Consider the following 16,844-nt stretch of genomic DNA (forward strand, 5'->3'; position numbering starts at 1 on the left):
AGTCTCATCAATATCCACAGAAGACTGACATTTCAGTCTCACCAATATCCACAGAAGTTTGAGATTTCAATCTCACCAATATCCACAGAAGACTGACATTTCAGTCTTACCAATATCGACAGAAGACTGGCATTTCAGTCTCACCAATATCCACAGAAGACTGACATTTCAGTCTCACCAATATCCACAGAAGACTGACATTTCAGTCTCACCAATATTCACAGAAGACTGACATTTTAGTCTCACCAATATCCACAGAAGACTGACATTTCAGTCTCACCAATATCCCCAGAAGTTTGACATTTCAGTCTCACCAATATCCACAGATGTTTGACATTTCAGTCTCACCAATATCCACAGAAGTTTGACATTTCAGTTTCACCAATATCCACAGAAGCCTGACATTTCAGTCTCACCAATATCCACAGAAGTTTGACATTTCAGTCTCACCAATATGCTCAGAAGACTGACATTTCAGTCTCACCAATATCCACAGAAGACTGACATTTCAGTCTCACCAATATCCACAGAAGACTGACATTTCAGTCTCACCAATATCCACAGAAGTTTGAGATTTCAATCTCACCAATATCCACAGAAGACTGACATTTCAGTCTCACCAATATCCAGAGAAGACTGACATTTCAGTCTCACCAATATTCACAGAAGACTGACATTTTAGTCTCACCAATATCCACAGAAGACTGACATTTCAGTCTCACCAATATCCCCAGAAGTTTGACATTTCAGTCTCACCAATATCCACAGATGTTTGACATTTCAGTCTCACCAATATCCACAGAAGTTTGACATTTCAGTTTCACCAATATCCACAGAAGCCTGACATTTCAGTCTCACCAATATCCACAGAAGTTTGACATTTCAGTCTCACCAATATGCTCAGAAGACTGACATTTCAGTCTCACCAATATCCACAGAAGACTGACATTTCAGTCTCACCAATATCCACAGAAGACTGACATTTCAGTCTTACCAATATCCACAGAAGACTGGCATTTCAGTCTTACCAATATCCACAGAAGACTGACATTTCAGTCTCACCAATATCCACAGAAGTTTGACATTTCAGTCTCACCAATATCCACAGAAGACTGACATTTCAGTCTCACCAATATCCACAGAAGACTGACATTTCAGTCTCACCAATATCGACAAAAGACTGGCATTTCAGTCTCACCAATATCCACAGAAGTTTGACATTTCAGTTTCACCAATATCCACAGAAGACTGGCAGTTCAGTCTCACCAATATCCACAGAAGACTGGCAGTTCAATCTCACCAATATCCACAGAAGACTGGCATTTCAATCTCACCAATATCCACAGAAGTTTGACATTTCAGGCTCACCAATATTCACAGAAGACTGACATTTCAGTCTCATCAATATCCACAGAAGACTGACATTTCAGTCTCACCAATATCTACAGAAGTTTGAGATTTCAATCTCACCAATATCCACAGAAGACTGACATTTCAGTCACACCAATATCCACAGAAGACTGAAATTTCAGTCTTACCAATATCCACAGAAGACTAACATTTCAGTCTCACCAATATCCAAGAAGTTTGACATTTCAGTCTCACCAATATCCACAGAAGACTGACATTTCAGTCTCACCAATATCCACAGAAGACTGACATTTCAGTCTCACCAATATCCACAGAAGTTTGACATTTCAGTCTCACCAATATCCACAGATGTTTGACATTTCAGTCTCACCAATATCCACAGAAGTTTGACATTTCAGTCTCACCAATATGCTCAGAAGACTGGCAGTTCAGTCTCGCCAATATCCACAGAAGTTTGACATTTCAGTCTCACCAATATCCACAGAAGACTGACATTTCAGTCTCACTAATATCCACAGAAGTTTGACATTTCAGTCTCACCAATATCGACAGAAGACTGGCATTTCAGTCTCACCAATATCCACAGAACACTGACATTTCAGTCTCACCAATATCCACAAAAGTTTAACATTTCAGTCTCACCAATATCCACAGAAGTTTGACATTTCAGTCTCACCAATATCCACAGAAGACTGGCAGTTCAGTCTCACCAATATCCACAGAAGTTTGACATTTCATTCCCACCAATATCTACAGAAGACTGACATTTCGCTCTTACCATTGTCTGTAGAAGGTTGGCATTCAGTTCTCACATAGCCATGTTTCATTCTCTGTAGTGTTATCTCTAATAATAACACAGATACCCTTATTAGATTATAGATAGCATACATTTATTTAATTACATTATAGCTGTAACGATTGTTTTTGTTTGTGTGATAACTTTCAATGATGACAGACAGATGTGTAGAAAATAAGTGGAAGCTCAAGGTTTACTTGACCGAGCGAATGTGTGCCGCTGGCGTGTTCATTACAGCAGGGATTCATGAATCCCTTTATGGTCCTGGAGGATTCTGAATTAAATTCTATGCATTTCCCTATTTCTACTGAGGGTGATGCACATACATGTACCCTTAATGAGGTAATATACACATAAATGTACCCTTAATGAGGTAATATACACATAAAACCTAGTTTTATCAACTTGGTTTATTTTCTGAGTTACAAGTATCCAGATCTAATGTTGTTTTAATCATTCAGAATGACATGCTTTCTGATCATTTCATGTTAAACTGAGGACTGTTAGTGTTTCTTATGTTATATACTTGGTACAACGAGCTTTATTGAAAATAACCATAATTAAAATCAATTATAAGCCTAATTGTTTGAATAGGGAGTCTGTCTGTGTACAGTATATGTGCGCATATTTTATTTTCCTTGTTATTACATTCATCTGTACTTTTGTTTGAAATACATTGTTTTACTAGCCTGGTTCATTTCAATCGTTCTATTCCGATACGTTTATGCTTGTCACAGGTCGGTTCAGCGACGATAGGTTGCCTCTGAATGTATCCTGTTCATGTGGAATTTTAACGACTTAAATAAAACCTTGAAATATATTAAACTGGGTATATTGACAAATCTGAAGAAAAGCGTGAGTCTGTACCCTCGTCGTTTTTCGCAATGAGGTACGAACATGTTACTCACTGACGATTGGCCTTGTCGGTGGCGCCCCCTGTTATTAGCCAAAGAGTAAAAGCTACAGTGTGTAAGAGGAAGGTTCTGCCTTAATCAGGGAGTTGTGGAGAGTTTACCGGAAACTTTGCTTCTGTAGAGACTTACCCATTTTGACTGTTCCGTGGTTTCCTTCGAATACGTCAACTGTTTCAGTGACTAAAGCGAATGACGCCACTGACTGGAGGTAATGGGATAGGCGAGTGGGAAGGATAAGGCGCCCACACACTATCTGGTAATATCCCAAAAGGCCGGTCGCCATAACGAGTAAGACACAAGTGCGACTAGAACAAGGCAGTGAGTGTCTCATAAGCGAACGAGCGACGAATATTATAACTCCAGAAACTGTCGGTTTCCCCACTTACGCATCAAATATGGAGTTAACGATTTCTTTAGTATTTTTGTGTTGCTGGTCTACTTTAGTCTCCGCACAAAGTGTTTACGAAGCCATTGAGAACGATTCTAATCTATCCAAGGTAGGTTATTTACACTGAAGTGTTTCGTACGTAACTGTATGAAGTTTTAAACGTATATATGTATGTATACAGTTTTTAAATGTAGTTTAGACTTCTCAGTATACTTTACCCTCCAAAACATTATATGGTTATTGATGCATAAGATTGTGAGAGAAAATAAAATGCTTTTCGCAAATTCTGTTTAATCGTTTTAGTACTACATTACTCTTCGTATGTTGCATATCTGTTTCATTTTTTTCCACCGTCTAATAATGTATGTATAAATATCAAAATATTTTTTGATTTTTTTTTTTTTATGGCTAGTAGGAACACTACGTCTACACTTCCCGCCACTTAGGTATCCGCCATTTTATGCTAAAGAGTAATTTGAACAAAAACCGGTAGGTGCGTTACACACGGTTAATGGCTGATCTAGGTCGTCCAGGTGGCGAGATTTTATGTGGGATTTCTTTGTGTTCGTTGTCTCGTTAGCAAGCTTAAATCTATGACTAGAAACACAGGGAAGTTGGACAAGAAATTTATAAGGTCATTCTGTGGTGTGTTAACCTGTGTTAAAATACGAGATAGCATACATAACTATTTACTGTGGAAACATTAGATTGTCTGTGTTTGTCACTGCTCACTCATTTTTCTTCTATGTGAGTCAGGGCAAAATATATCGTTTTCTTTACCCTTGTTAGTATTACTAAACCATAAGCACACACAAACAATCATGGAAGTATTTATGCTATTCATATTAATGAAACACGATTCTTAACGTTCTTTATTAGTGTTGACAGATATAAAATATGAATAATTTAGGCCTATTGTTGTTGGGTTTTTTTTTTTTTAACCACAAATTGTTTTTCAGTTTCTCTGTCGTCTCACGATGGCTCAGCAAAAACTGAGGTCAGACGATAAAAATTGGTTCAACAGAAACAACCTACGGTGCAGTTTTGTACTGAATAAAAACAAACGTGAATATATCAGGGTTTGTTTCTCAGATTCGTACAGATTACCAATAAAAACAAACGTGAAAATACCAGGTTTTTTTTTAAAGTCATACAAATTATCAAAAAACAGAAACGTGAACATACTAGTTTTTTTTTCTCAGAATCATACAGATTATCAATAAATATTAAAATACCAGGGTTTTTTTCTCAGACTCATACATATTACCAACAACAACAACAACGTGAATATACCAGGGTTTCGTTTGTTTTAAAAATGAACACAATTACCAGTACAAGAAATGTTAATATTCTTGTAAGTGTCCATGTAATTAGTTAAAGTGCATTATGTAAGAACCAATGAGAGTATTACAAAATAAACTGCATTTTAACAATGTTTTTCAAACTCTTCCCGTTTAAAAAGTATTTAAAATGTCTAATGTATCTTATTTAAACACAAACTGTCAAAGTTCTTTTTTGTCTGAAATTGGACCTTTCAAAAATCTACTCCATTTGAACCGTAATTTGTTTCTTCTAAATCCAAATCATTGACAAATCCACCATATCTCACTGCCAAAAATGTCGCTTAACGACAATATTTACCCTACCGACTAAACATTTTAAACTTTATAAGCAAGAACGTAAGAAAAGTATAATTAGCCACCATGTTGATTTTTAGTGACGTCCTTTTTACATATCATATTTTGTTTAGCAGTTAATGTTAATCATTTCTCAAATTTTTATGGTGTAAAAATAGATCTTTCAAAAGCTATTCTATCTTTAAAAATAATTTCTCAGAAATAAAGTTCTCTATCGTGAAATAGAATATTTCAAAAATCGATTGTGTTTCAAACAGAAATTCTGAAGTTCTGTTTCGTTTGAAAATATTTTTTGAAAACTGCAGAATAATTAAAGCCACGTCTACTTTCACGACGCTTTTATTACAGGGTTTTTTTTAAAAAAAAGAACTACACACAGCTCGCAGAGTACAATCAATATTTTTCTGGAAAAGAAATCGCCAATCAGAGACCTTTTTTAAGACTGGTTCGATTCTGTACCGCCTCTTTGCACGGTCGTTCCCGCCATTACTTCCTTCCTGTGGGAACGTCGGTGTTTCTGGACAAATGGTTTTGTTGGTCCTGCCATTTCTGCTCGTGAACACAATGATACTGCAGAATCACGTGGTAGCAAGCACGAATATTGTTGAACTCAAAGTACAGGCTGTTTCCGGTACCTTGAATACTCACCTTCTGTGTTTGGAACTCTTTTAATGTTGCTCACCATGCTTTGAAAGAAATATATTATTTATCGACGTTATTTTCAATTTAAGTATATAATACTAAAATATTGGTGTATTTTAAACAGTTTAGGTAAGAATGACACTGGCACCAAAGAAGAAAATATTTACATAAAATCACTTTTCAAAATAAATTACTGTTTTTTGACATTATTCAACCCTATAGTTATATTAGAGTTGTATTTTTGGCTTAAATTTGAATTGTTTTTGTGTTGGTTTTATCGCAACTGTGGACTGTTTTGTCATGAAACTACATCTGCAATTGGTTCATTAACATTCTATATTTTGGTTCTAACAATTTATTTATTTCATTCTAAAAGTAGTTCATGAACGTTGCTATTTGGTTTTAACAGTAGATTTTTATTTTATTCATTCTATAAATTGTATACTTAAATTATTCTAACAATATATGTTATTTATTCCATAATTAGTCCGTTAATGTTTCGTGTTTTGACTCTAACGGTACATATTATTTTATTCATTTTATAAATAACTCGTTAATTTTGCATGTTTCGGATCCAGTAGTGTTTTGCATTCTATTCACTTTGTAATTTGGTTCACTAATGTTGTGTATTTTGGTTCTAACAATATATCTTATTTTGTCTTATTCATTCTATAAGGTTTATGTTGTCATTCTAAAAAAATTGTTTTTTTCTATTCGGTAAAGTTCTGATAACCATAAGATTGAGAGATTTAATTTATTTCAAACTATACAGAAAAACTGACTGACATCAAGAAAAAAACAGAAATGGAAACCCATAGTTTTCAGTTTTGCCAAAACTTCTTGGACCTACGTGTTTTAAGCAAAACAAAGAGGGATTTTTTTCCGTAGTTTTACGAAAAATAGGTTTATTTTGAGAAGTTTGGTAAAATAGATTGTACTGGATACAAACTTTTTATGGACTAGTTATAGTCCATAAATTATTCCAACCAACTTAATGGTCTTGCTTGCTTTTTTGAATAAAAATACGAAAATAAATACGCCGTTTTCATAACAATGGATAAAGGACTTAAGCCTATTGTCGTTTACTCTTTCATGAAGTAAACATGTATGTATTACTATGCCGAAAGTGAAGCAAAATTACTGTTTCTTAAAAAAACTAATAAATAATACAGATAAAAACCTCACCCGTGTAGGTAGTTGTTTATATGCGAAAGATTATATAGTTGTAATAGTGTGTCAGCTCTGTTTTGTCTTAGGCCTAGGTTATTGTCCTAAATGGTTGAGAGCTCGAGCTAGTTCGTTGACCACAGATACAACGTGAAGCGAATTTTTATCATGGATTACTTTGAAATTTTATTTAGTAACTAAAGACAAAAAGCACACTAAAATGTTAATAAGTTTGGATAGATGTAACCAGTACGTTATCTTATTTTTGACCTCGGGATGAACTGAGGGGACAGATGTATAGCTTCTAATCCCGACAGAAATTACCCACAGTTCCACGTTCTTTGTTTTGTTGATCGAATTGTAAAACATTTGGTAAAAAACTAATAAAAGTGCATTTTTGTGCTGTTCTAATAGATAAATTCGGCTGATAGATTTTTGGTAATTGGTAATTGGTTAATGAGTATTATTTATAGAATTAAAAAAATTATTTTGACTCTACAACATTATTGTCATTTTTCGAATATTACATATAAATGATTTTATTTTTATAATTAAATGTATTCCTAAAATGATATCAGTGGACGTTTTGGGTCGAATAATTGTGAAACAAATAAACGTGTCGCTATGGGAGTTGCTATTCTGCGTCAGATTTCTAAAAATGGTTTAATCTATGTATAGCAGTATTTAAGGTTTTACTGAGGTTAGGAAGACGTCTATAAAATGACATTACTAATGCTTCATTCCAAAGAATGGCAGAAATCTAGAAAGGAAATATATTTTCATGGTTTAATTTCCGGTGTCCTTGTGACGTAAGTAGACTGACAGATATTGTTGCGTAACATGTAACTCGGTTCCTCGGAAATCGTAATATTAACGTGTATACTCTTACCTGACGCATATAAAATTGAAGAGACAAAAAAAAGAACATTTAATAAGAACCTGATTAAGTTATTATAACGATCTTTCGCGTGAAGAAAGGTTTGTTGTTGTTTTTACTCCGTTAGGAGTAGTGCACATCTAACGATATTTCCGTAAACAATGCTTTGGTTGTGAACAATTTACATGCAAATATACCGACAAACTTGTCAAAAGTCATTCATTGTTTTCCACATAATTATTATTTAACAATTAATTGTATTGTTTTTAAGGACCATTGTAAGATCAACAAACGATTGTAACCATTCTGACCTTTCTAATACAGTGAGCATTGTTTAAAGAAAGACTTTACCACTGTTGAGGTCGAATTCTAATTAGTAACCGTTCTGATGACACGTGTACATATTCGAGTAATATTACAACCTCACTCTTGTGCAATAAATTCCAGGAACCGTCTGTAACAATACGTAAGGGAACTTGGATAATAAATAATAGTATTATTAGGATATTTTGCAAGAAAATAACATACTAAATATACTTGTATATTATTCACAAGTTTATATATATTTGTAATAAGGCTACGATCCCCCATCGTTCAGCGGTAATTCAGAAAGTTTAAAACACCAAAAATAAGGTTTCTGGACATCTGGTGGACACAGCACTAAAAGCACGTCTTGTGGCCTTGCGATTAACAACAAAACAAGCAAATATATCACAGGTTTTTAGGATTAACATGTGATATCAATGTGAAGCAATAAAAGAATAGATTGATGTGATGCAACTCTTAGGTCTTAACAATAAGTGCTACGTGAACGTGTTTTCATACAGTTAAGCTGTGCGTTCCTTCTAAATCCTACAGGGTGGCCCGTAAGTCCTTACCCATATATATGTTGTAAACAACGCTATAATACTAATGATAAGTTGAAGGCAGCTGTTACCGTGGCATTTGGAACAATAACCCCTGTTATGTTGAGGAAAATGTCTCATAGAACATGGCGTCGCATAATATTATGCAGCGAGAATGAGGGAAAACACACACATACACTGGATACATAAGATATATGGATGGGTAGGGACTTACGGGCCACCCTGTATATTGCAAGGAACTGTATGAACAGTCTTATCATTTCTACCGTGCAGACGGCGTGTGTAAATGCAACTGTATCACCTTTTCTTTCTTTTTTTTTAACGAGATATTTCGTAATCTCGTTGAGACGAATTTCGATGAACACCCAGACTCGTCGGAATGATTTTTAGGGAACCGATTAATATTCAACGATTTAAGAGTGACTCGCTGAAAATTGCTTCTCTTGAAATCCAATACAAATGTTTGGCAACGATAACCTGGTATGTGAGACTGAATTTAACGTCACAAAAGCTGTCTGACTGGACAATATTTGAAACGTGAGCTGTTAACAGAGCAAATGTGAAGCTGTTTGCCTAACGTCGAAAATGCTAGTTTAATGTTTTTAACATAGTTTAGATGTTAATAAAGTTTCTTGTAGCGAACAGTTCTAAGGTTCATCGTGCTATGTTGAGAATTCTAAAGTAGAATTATGGCCGATGAATCTTCCGTATAAAGACCTGCGTAGTTCCTTCCGTAAACGAATCGAAGTGGCTCGTTATGCGCAATTAAACAACAACATGCTGTTAATAGTGTCAGTTTCTATAAACGAATAACAGTGGCTCATTAGGCGCAGTTGATAGTGTCAATGTCTCATGCAGTTTGTTCTAGAAACGAACAGCAGATGGCTCATACAAATGTTACAAAAGCTACCGATTTACAAATAAGACAAGAATATATCTAAACAACACACTGATTATTACTGTTAGTTGTAAAGCTGGGATTAATAATGCGATAGATAAGATTAACATAGTTGTTGATCTGTAAATCATCCGGTATTCAAAACAACTGCGTATCATTAGATACTAGGGAATCTCTGTAAATATACACAGTCTTCATCTACTATTCAGTTACCTGATACGCCTGATGTAAACATACACAGCCCATCTACTCTTCAGTTACCTGATACGCTTGATGTAAACACAGTCCTTCAAGAGATGGATGTTATGTTTATTAACAATGTTTATGTATAGCTGCTGATTTACGAAATTAATGAAAAATTCGTTAGCTTATTAAACAGGGGCTGTATAATTACCAGTTTTTATTTGCATTAATTTTAATTAATTCAGCTGATTTCGAAATTGGTTTTCACAGATTGCAGGAAACTAAGGTATTGTTGTGTGGTAAACAAGAAACAGATATGGTACGGAGCATTGTGGCTTGCTTGTCTCGATTGTGAATACCTCGAGTGCGTTATAAGTTTGTTTGTTTTGAATTTCGCGCAAAGCTGCACGAGGGCTATCTGCGCTAACCGTCCCTAATTTAGCAGTGTAAAAATAGATAGAGGGAAGGCAGCTAGTCATTACCACCCACCGCCAACTTTTGGGCTACTCTTTTATCAACGAATAATGGGATTGACTGTAATATTTTAACGTCCTCACAGCTGAAAGGGTGAGCATGTTTGGTGTGACCGTGATTCGAACCCGCGACTCTTAAGATTGCGAATATATCGCCCTAACCACCACACCGTGCGATGTAAGAGCTATGGTACAGTCTCACTGTTTGATCAGAGGAAAGTAGCTCGTGAGTTAGCGGTGAGTGCTGTTCGTTAGCTGCCTTCCTTTCTAATCCATTAGCTCCAGATTAATGACGACTTTCCGCAGATATTCTTTGTGTGCAGCTTTGCGTGAAATTCGAAAAAAAAAAAAATCAGATATAAGAAGAAAAAAAAAGATAAATTTTAAACCATGAATGCTTAAGTCATGCTGCATTATGAAAGTTCTGCCAATAGGATGGCTGTGTTACTTCCCGTGTGCACGTGCCATGGACGTTACAACCTGAAACTGGTGTGTTACTAAGGGTATTTTTGGGTCACTACATAACGTGCTGCATATTAAAAAAATCTATTTAATTCCTGTTGTATATTAATCTTATTTTGTTTTTATGAAACTGTAATGAAAAACTAGATTAACCACATATTTCTTTTGGTTGTTTTTAGCGGCCGACGTGTATGACTAAAAAGCCTAAATATTGTATATCCAAACCATGGATGTTACATCTTGTTCTGTAAGGTCTCCGAACGTGTTCTGTTTCAAGAGTAAATAAAACCAGAATTACGACTAACAAATATTTGTATTTATTACATTTGAAGTTCATATGTTATGCTGTGTTGTTGCCTACAGAGTGCATAATTAATTCTTCTCGTGATTCATGATATGGCCACGTTTTACTGACGTCACGACAGTACAAATTGCAACGGTAAGCAACTCTTCATAACGTCTTTTAGAGTGTCGTTTGTCAGTTAGTAAGTCAGTAGACACTAAAATGACGTCACATAAGAAGCTCTTGACGTTGCGGTTTATACTGTCGTGACGTAAACCCATGTAAAAGAGAATCGATAAACTGTGAATAATGATGTTTGTGAGGTTGACTGTCATCTGTGTTATTTAATGTTTCTCGAACAATTTCTGAAAGCACACATCTAAATATCTTCACGAATCTTTTACTATGTTCTTAAACAGAACGTTTTGATTTAGAAAAATCGAAGTAGAAAACTTAGAGCAAAAAAACAAATGATGTTTCCTTTTATTTAGGTGAAACCACCGAATTTATCTCCCTTTCCCACGCGGTGAATTAATAAATAAAAAGTATAATTTTCGAATCGTTTATTGGAAAACGTTTTGCTGGAAAAACAAATCGGTTTTAAAATAACGAGAAGACGTGAAAGAAAGCCTTGATCAGAACAGTAGCCGAATGAATAATGTTGTGACGTATTTAGATTTGAAACTAACGATTAGTACATTAAACTAGAACACAGTTAAAAACCTATTCTAGTTAGATGTAACAAAAAAGTGTTTTCTCGAGTAAACTAGAGGTACAAATACAAAAGTCAGATCCTTTATTTGTGGTTAAAAAAAATCAGTTTCTGTGTGAAACAAACACTAAACGTGTGTGAATATATTCTCGGTATTCCAGGTTATGTCATATAATATTGAGTCAACAACAGACAGCCGGAAATTTAATGGGATAGATTAAGTTCCAAAATTAGAGGAGCTGTCCTTGGCACATATATAACTGTGTGTATGTTTGTTTGTGCTTCAAGAAGTGATGTTAACACTTAGTGGTCATTTTTCTAAACTTTATTCCCTCTAGCAATCTGGAATGTTGCCAGACCTTTGGCTTTCGTAACCATAGGAATAATAATAAGGTAACCTTATTCATTTGTGACTAAACAACATACGCTAAGGATGTACGTATGTTGTAACCAACAGGAATGTTGCAAGAATGTTAACTTTCATGACTCCGGCAAGGTAAATTACCCGTATGTTGTTCGGTAACACTCGTCAAATGATGGATAAAGTGTCCAACAGTGATATGAACATTAAAAAGCATTGAAACACAAAATTGTCCGACAGTGATATGAACATTTAAAAATATTGAAACACATAATGTAACCAATCGTTCTTTTTTTAACAGTAAAATATTATTTTAAAGTATATCGTTTGTGCGTTTTGAAGATCAAAATTCCATAATTAATTATCTGTTCAGTAGGGATTGAACTCCAAACTTTTACTCACAAATTTAGATAGAGCTTACCTAACATACAAAGTTAAAAACCGTGGACAAATGAGATTAGCAATCACTAAATAGTACCCCATTAGTACAGTGGTAAGTCTACGGATTTAAAATGCTAAATCAGAGGTTCGATTCCCCTCGATGGGCTCAGCAGATAGCCCATGTGGCTTTGCTATAAGAAAACACATACACGCAAAATAGAACTCTGCTGTGTCTTCAGTATTTGATCACGTTACGAGAGATAACCACTAGTCATCGAACTGAACTTGTTCGTCTACAGATTTACTGTCTACGTTGTACGCAGCTCATCATAATTGTATTGGTAGAACATGAATTAATAAGGATACGCACAAGTACCGTGTATCAGGCACGAGGGATGGATTAGTTCTGTCTAGTGCACACAACCCCTCACCTTGCACCACATATATGTAATCACGGCTACTGGCACTGTTGTACAGGGAGTATGTATCTAACACCGGACGTGACTACGGGATCAGTTTGAAACGTATGTTCTATTTCACTTAAACTTGCTAATCGGTATTGTACGTATATACGCATATTATCCAGTTATGGAATACCATATATGTCGTTCATTGTTCATATCTCAAAATGTGTCAAAATCTCATGAGCTCAGCTTCAGAGCGGGACAGCTCTTATTGAGTATCTCTTGGTGGTTGCGTCACTTATATCGGACTATGTTGTTATAAGATACTCTGTAAGATGTAAGACAGATACTCTGGATGGGAGTGTAAGCTAGAAGCAGAGAAACGTTTGGCTAATGTCGTAAAACGTATTGCTTTTGTAGCAAATACACGCTTGGTTCTCTGCTGTGTGCACCATTGGGAATGAGTCGCGAATTTTTGCGTCGTAACGTGAAACGTATGACACCTGATTCAATTTATGATTTATGTTCCTTTCAACTGCACGTATACACACATACACACACACACACGCATTACTTGGTCAATATCAATGCTTCATAAACTTGTTATTTTTGTAAAAGGTTGACTTTCGTGTTATTAATTCAGAATACATACATATATATATATTCTGCCTTTTCTTTTCGTTAGTTGTATTATTTAGAGTTTGTCGATGTCACGTGCACAGTTTACCTTTTCAAATATGAAAGCACCCACGAGCCGAGCATGGTATAAATTTACGACACTTTCTGATAGTTAAGTGCAGTGGAGAGACTACAGAAGTGCGGGTATGAGGATGAATTATTTGTAAAGGAAAGACGCTAGCAGAACCCAAAGAGGAATAAACCAGTTGTACACAAGAAAATCAACATTTTGAAAAGAAATGAAAATAAAATCGGTTTTTTTGTAGTTCGATTTGGAAAACTTTACTATAGGGTAATGTGGTAGAACGTTGCGTACTTGGAAGACCAGTCGCTTCAGAACTCGCCCTGTTGTGTCGGTGTACTCTAACTGCTGGTAACAACGAAGATAGGTCAACATTGATCGCTGCCGACAGAGTGGAGCGGAAATCCAGGAGAGACTACTTGATAAATTGTGGAAATCTAACTTGGTATTTTCTCAGATATAAAACGAAAATAGTAATAAAAAAGAAAATGTAATATGCTTTAAACTGGTCATCAGATAGAACTCATTTCTAGAGAGAGAGACAGATTCAGTAACCAGCCACTGGTCTACGTAATAACCGGGAAAAATTAATTTTCGTTAAAGTGGTTCAACGTTTAATCTCATTGCTTAAACTACGTAGACGGAAAGTGTTTTATGGTTGTTGTTGTTTTAAATTAAGCACAAAGCAACAGAATGTCCACCACGGGTATCGAAACCCGGTTTTTAGCGTTGTAAGTCCGCAGACTTGCCGCTGAGCCACTGGGGGGCTAGTGTTTTATACAGACACGTGTTTCCATTCAAGGCACCATCACATTCGAAATATCATTTTATTAATATTATTGATTTCGGTTGTTAAGTGTTTTCGCGGCTTTTTACAACGCTACTTGAACTCTGTCAGAAATATGATTAAAACGATACGATATTTAGAACCTGGTGGCGCTTTTAATATTAATATGTGTTTACAACTCTCTAGGAGATCGTATCCTTGTGTATATTTCATATTTTGTATGTATTTGTATTTCATCTGTCAGTGTTGATTTTGGGTTCAAATGGTACGATTGACATGCTTTAACATAATATTAAGTATTATTTTTTGTATGGTTTCTTTACCGTTATTTGAAACTCCAGTAGCACAGCTGTAAATCCGCTATCTTACAACGCTAGAATCTGAGTTTCATACCTGTGGTGGGTAGAGAACAGATGACCCTTTGTTTAGCTTTGCGTTAATAACAAACGGCCCGGCATGGGCAGATGGGTTAAGGCGTTCGACTCGTAATCTGAAGATCGCGGATTCGAATCCCCGTCGCACCAAACATGCTCGCCCTTTCAGCCGTGGGGGCGTTTTAATGTTACGGTCAATCCCACTATTTGTTAGTAAAAGAGTATCCCAAGAGTTGTCGATGGGTGGTGATGACTAGCTGCCTTCCTTCTAGTCTTACGCTGCTAAATTAGGGATGGTTAGCGCAGATAGCCCTCGTGTAGCTTTGCGCGAAATTCAAAACTAACCAAGCCTGTAAGTATCATTGGTTTAATAATTACACGTTAGAGAATGGCTGTAAGATTGATTGGTTTGATTATGTATTAAGAGAATGTGACGGTTAATTTCACTATTCGTTGGTAAAAGAGTAGCCCAAGAGTTGGCGGTGGGTGGTGATGATTAGCTGCCGTCCCTCTCGTCTTACACCGTTAAATTAGGGACGGTTAGTGCAGATAACCCTCGTGTAGCTTTGCGCAAAATTCAAAAACAAACAAACAAGCGTTAATAACAAATTGTTTGAATAATTCGTTTGGTGTGATTGTTGCTAAAGGAAGCTAGCTACACAATAGTCTATCTGTACTTTTCTCACCACGTGTTACGAAACCGAATTCTTAGCGGTGTAATACTACATACCTACTACTGAGCTACTAAAGAGGAGGGTGAGGTAAATAGATCGATTGTCATTTCTTCCCGATTTGAGTTCTTTAAAGTAATTTCGTGATAGCCACGTAGTACTGAAAAGGACCGATGTAATTTAAGCGGAAAAATATACTTTTGATCCGATATTTGACTGGTGAGCTGACACACATTCTCTTGTTTCCGTGGAAAGAAATTTCAAACCTTTGTTCCATGGAGTTGAGGATAAACATATGAAACTCAGCTTTTAACTGTGCAGCAAACCACGTGTTTGTGATTATAACAATAATATATTCTGAACATCTGAACTTCGCACTGATATGTCCGCAGTTCGTGTCTCTTCGAAGTTACTAGGTGTTTCAGATTACATTTGTTATGGAGAAGCGTTATGTATCTTGGTGCCGTTCTTGCAAATATGTACATAACAAAAGCGAATGTTCTTTGTGACGCCTACTAAATTGAATTTATCTTCTATTTGATGAGCCGCAATAAAAGTAAAGTAAAATTCGAAAGGTTTGTTTGTTTTGAGGCCAACAACGGGTATGGAAAACTGATTTTGAGCGTTTTTTAGCCTTCTTACTGCTGACCCCTTTCGTGGCACGCCTGAGAATAGGGTTGGAGTTTCACAAAGGATAACTTAAGCCCACGTGGCTTTATTTATATCCTGCTTTTATTATCTTGTGCGAAGTATACTTGTTATTCGTATTCCTCGATGACGAGAAGCCCACTCGAAATAAAAATGTATCTCACAACGGTTGGTTAACAAAGGTTAACCTGAAGATGCCTAGGATGGTTTGTTTCTTTGTTTTGGAATTTCGCACAAAGCTACTCGAGGGCTGTCTGTGCTAGCCGTCCCTAAATTAGCAGTGTAAGACTAGAGGGAAGGCAGCTAGTCATCACCACCCACCGCCAACTCTTGGGCTACTCTTTTATCAACGAGTAGTGGGATTGACCGTCACATTATAACGCCCCCACGGCTTGGAGGGCGAGCATGTTTGGCGCGATCGGGATGCGAACCCGCGACCCTCAGATTACGAGTCGCACGTCTTAACACGCTTGGCCATGCCGGGCCGACCTAGGATGGTCGAAACGTTGTTCTCTGCTTATCAGTAAAGGTTTTAATACCCATACTATCCCTTCTGAGATATGTTGTTCTTCATACTGTTTAAGTGACAACGAGTAATGTTGGAACATACCTGAGAATTAAAATTTCGTTTCTTTAAATTACATCTCTTCCAATTGATGCAGATAACAAACCAGTCTGCCAAGTTGTCTTTTATGGTCATGTGGACGAAATCTGAATGAAATTAAGGAAATATTTGTTGGTCCTTTCTAAAAATAAATTTAGCCATCGGATCTTGATCGTCAATTGAAATGTGATTCTAGTTTGTTCAGATGTGAGCCACGTGCGAGTTAGCTTTACAGTGTTTAAAAT

General features: G+C 36.1%; 1 protein-coding gene across 1 annotated transcript in view; it reads left to right on the forward strand.

Annotated features, from left to right (window-relative positions):
- The first annotated feature begins 3,180 nt into the window (after nucleotides 1-3,180).
- The window catches only part of LOC143224855 (fasciclin-1-like), a 56,488-nt gene continuing 42,824 nt past the window's right edge, over nucleotides 3,181-16,844 (forward strand). Inside the window, exon 1 of the mRNA XM_076453223.1 lies at nucleotides 3,181-3,578. Coding sequence (XP_076309338.1) covers nucleotides 3,477-3,578 — 102 coding nt within the window. The 5' untranslated portion in view covers nucleotides 3,181-3,476. The remainder of the gene's footprint in view (nucleotides 3,579-16,844) is intronic.

Source organism: Tachypleus tridentatus, chromosome 9, assembly GCF_004210375.1.
Source record: "Tachypleus tridentatus isolate NWPU-2018 chromosome 9, ASM421037v1, whole genome shotgun sequence".
In the NCBI taxonomy this organism is placed as follows: Eukaryota; Metazoa; Arthropoda; class Merostomata; order Xiphosura; family Limulidae; genus Tachypleus; species Tachypleus tridentatus.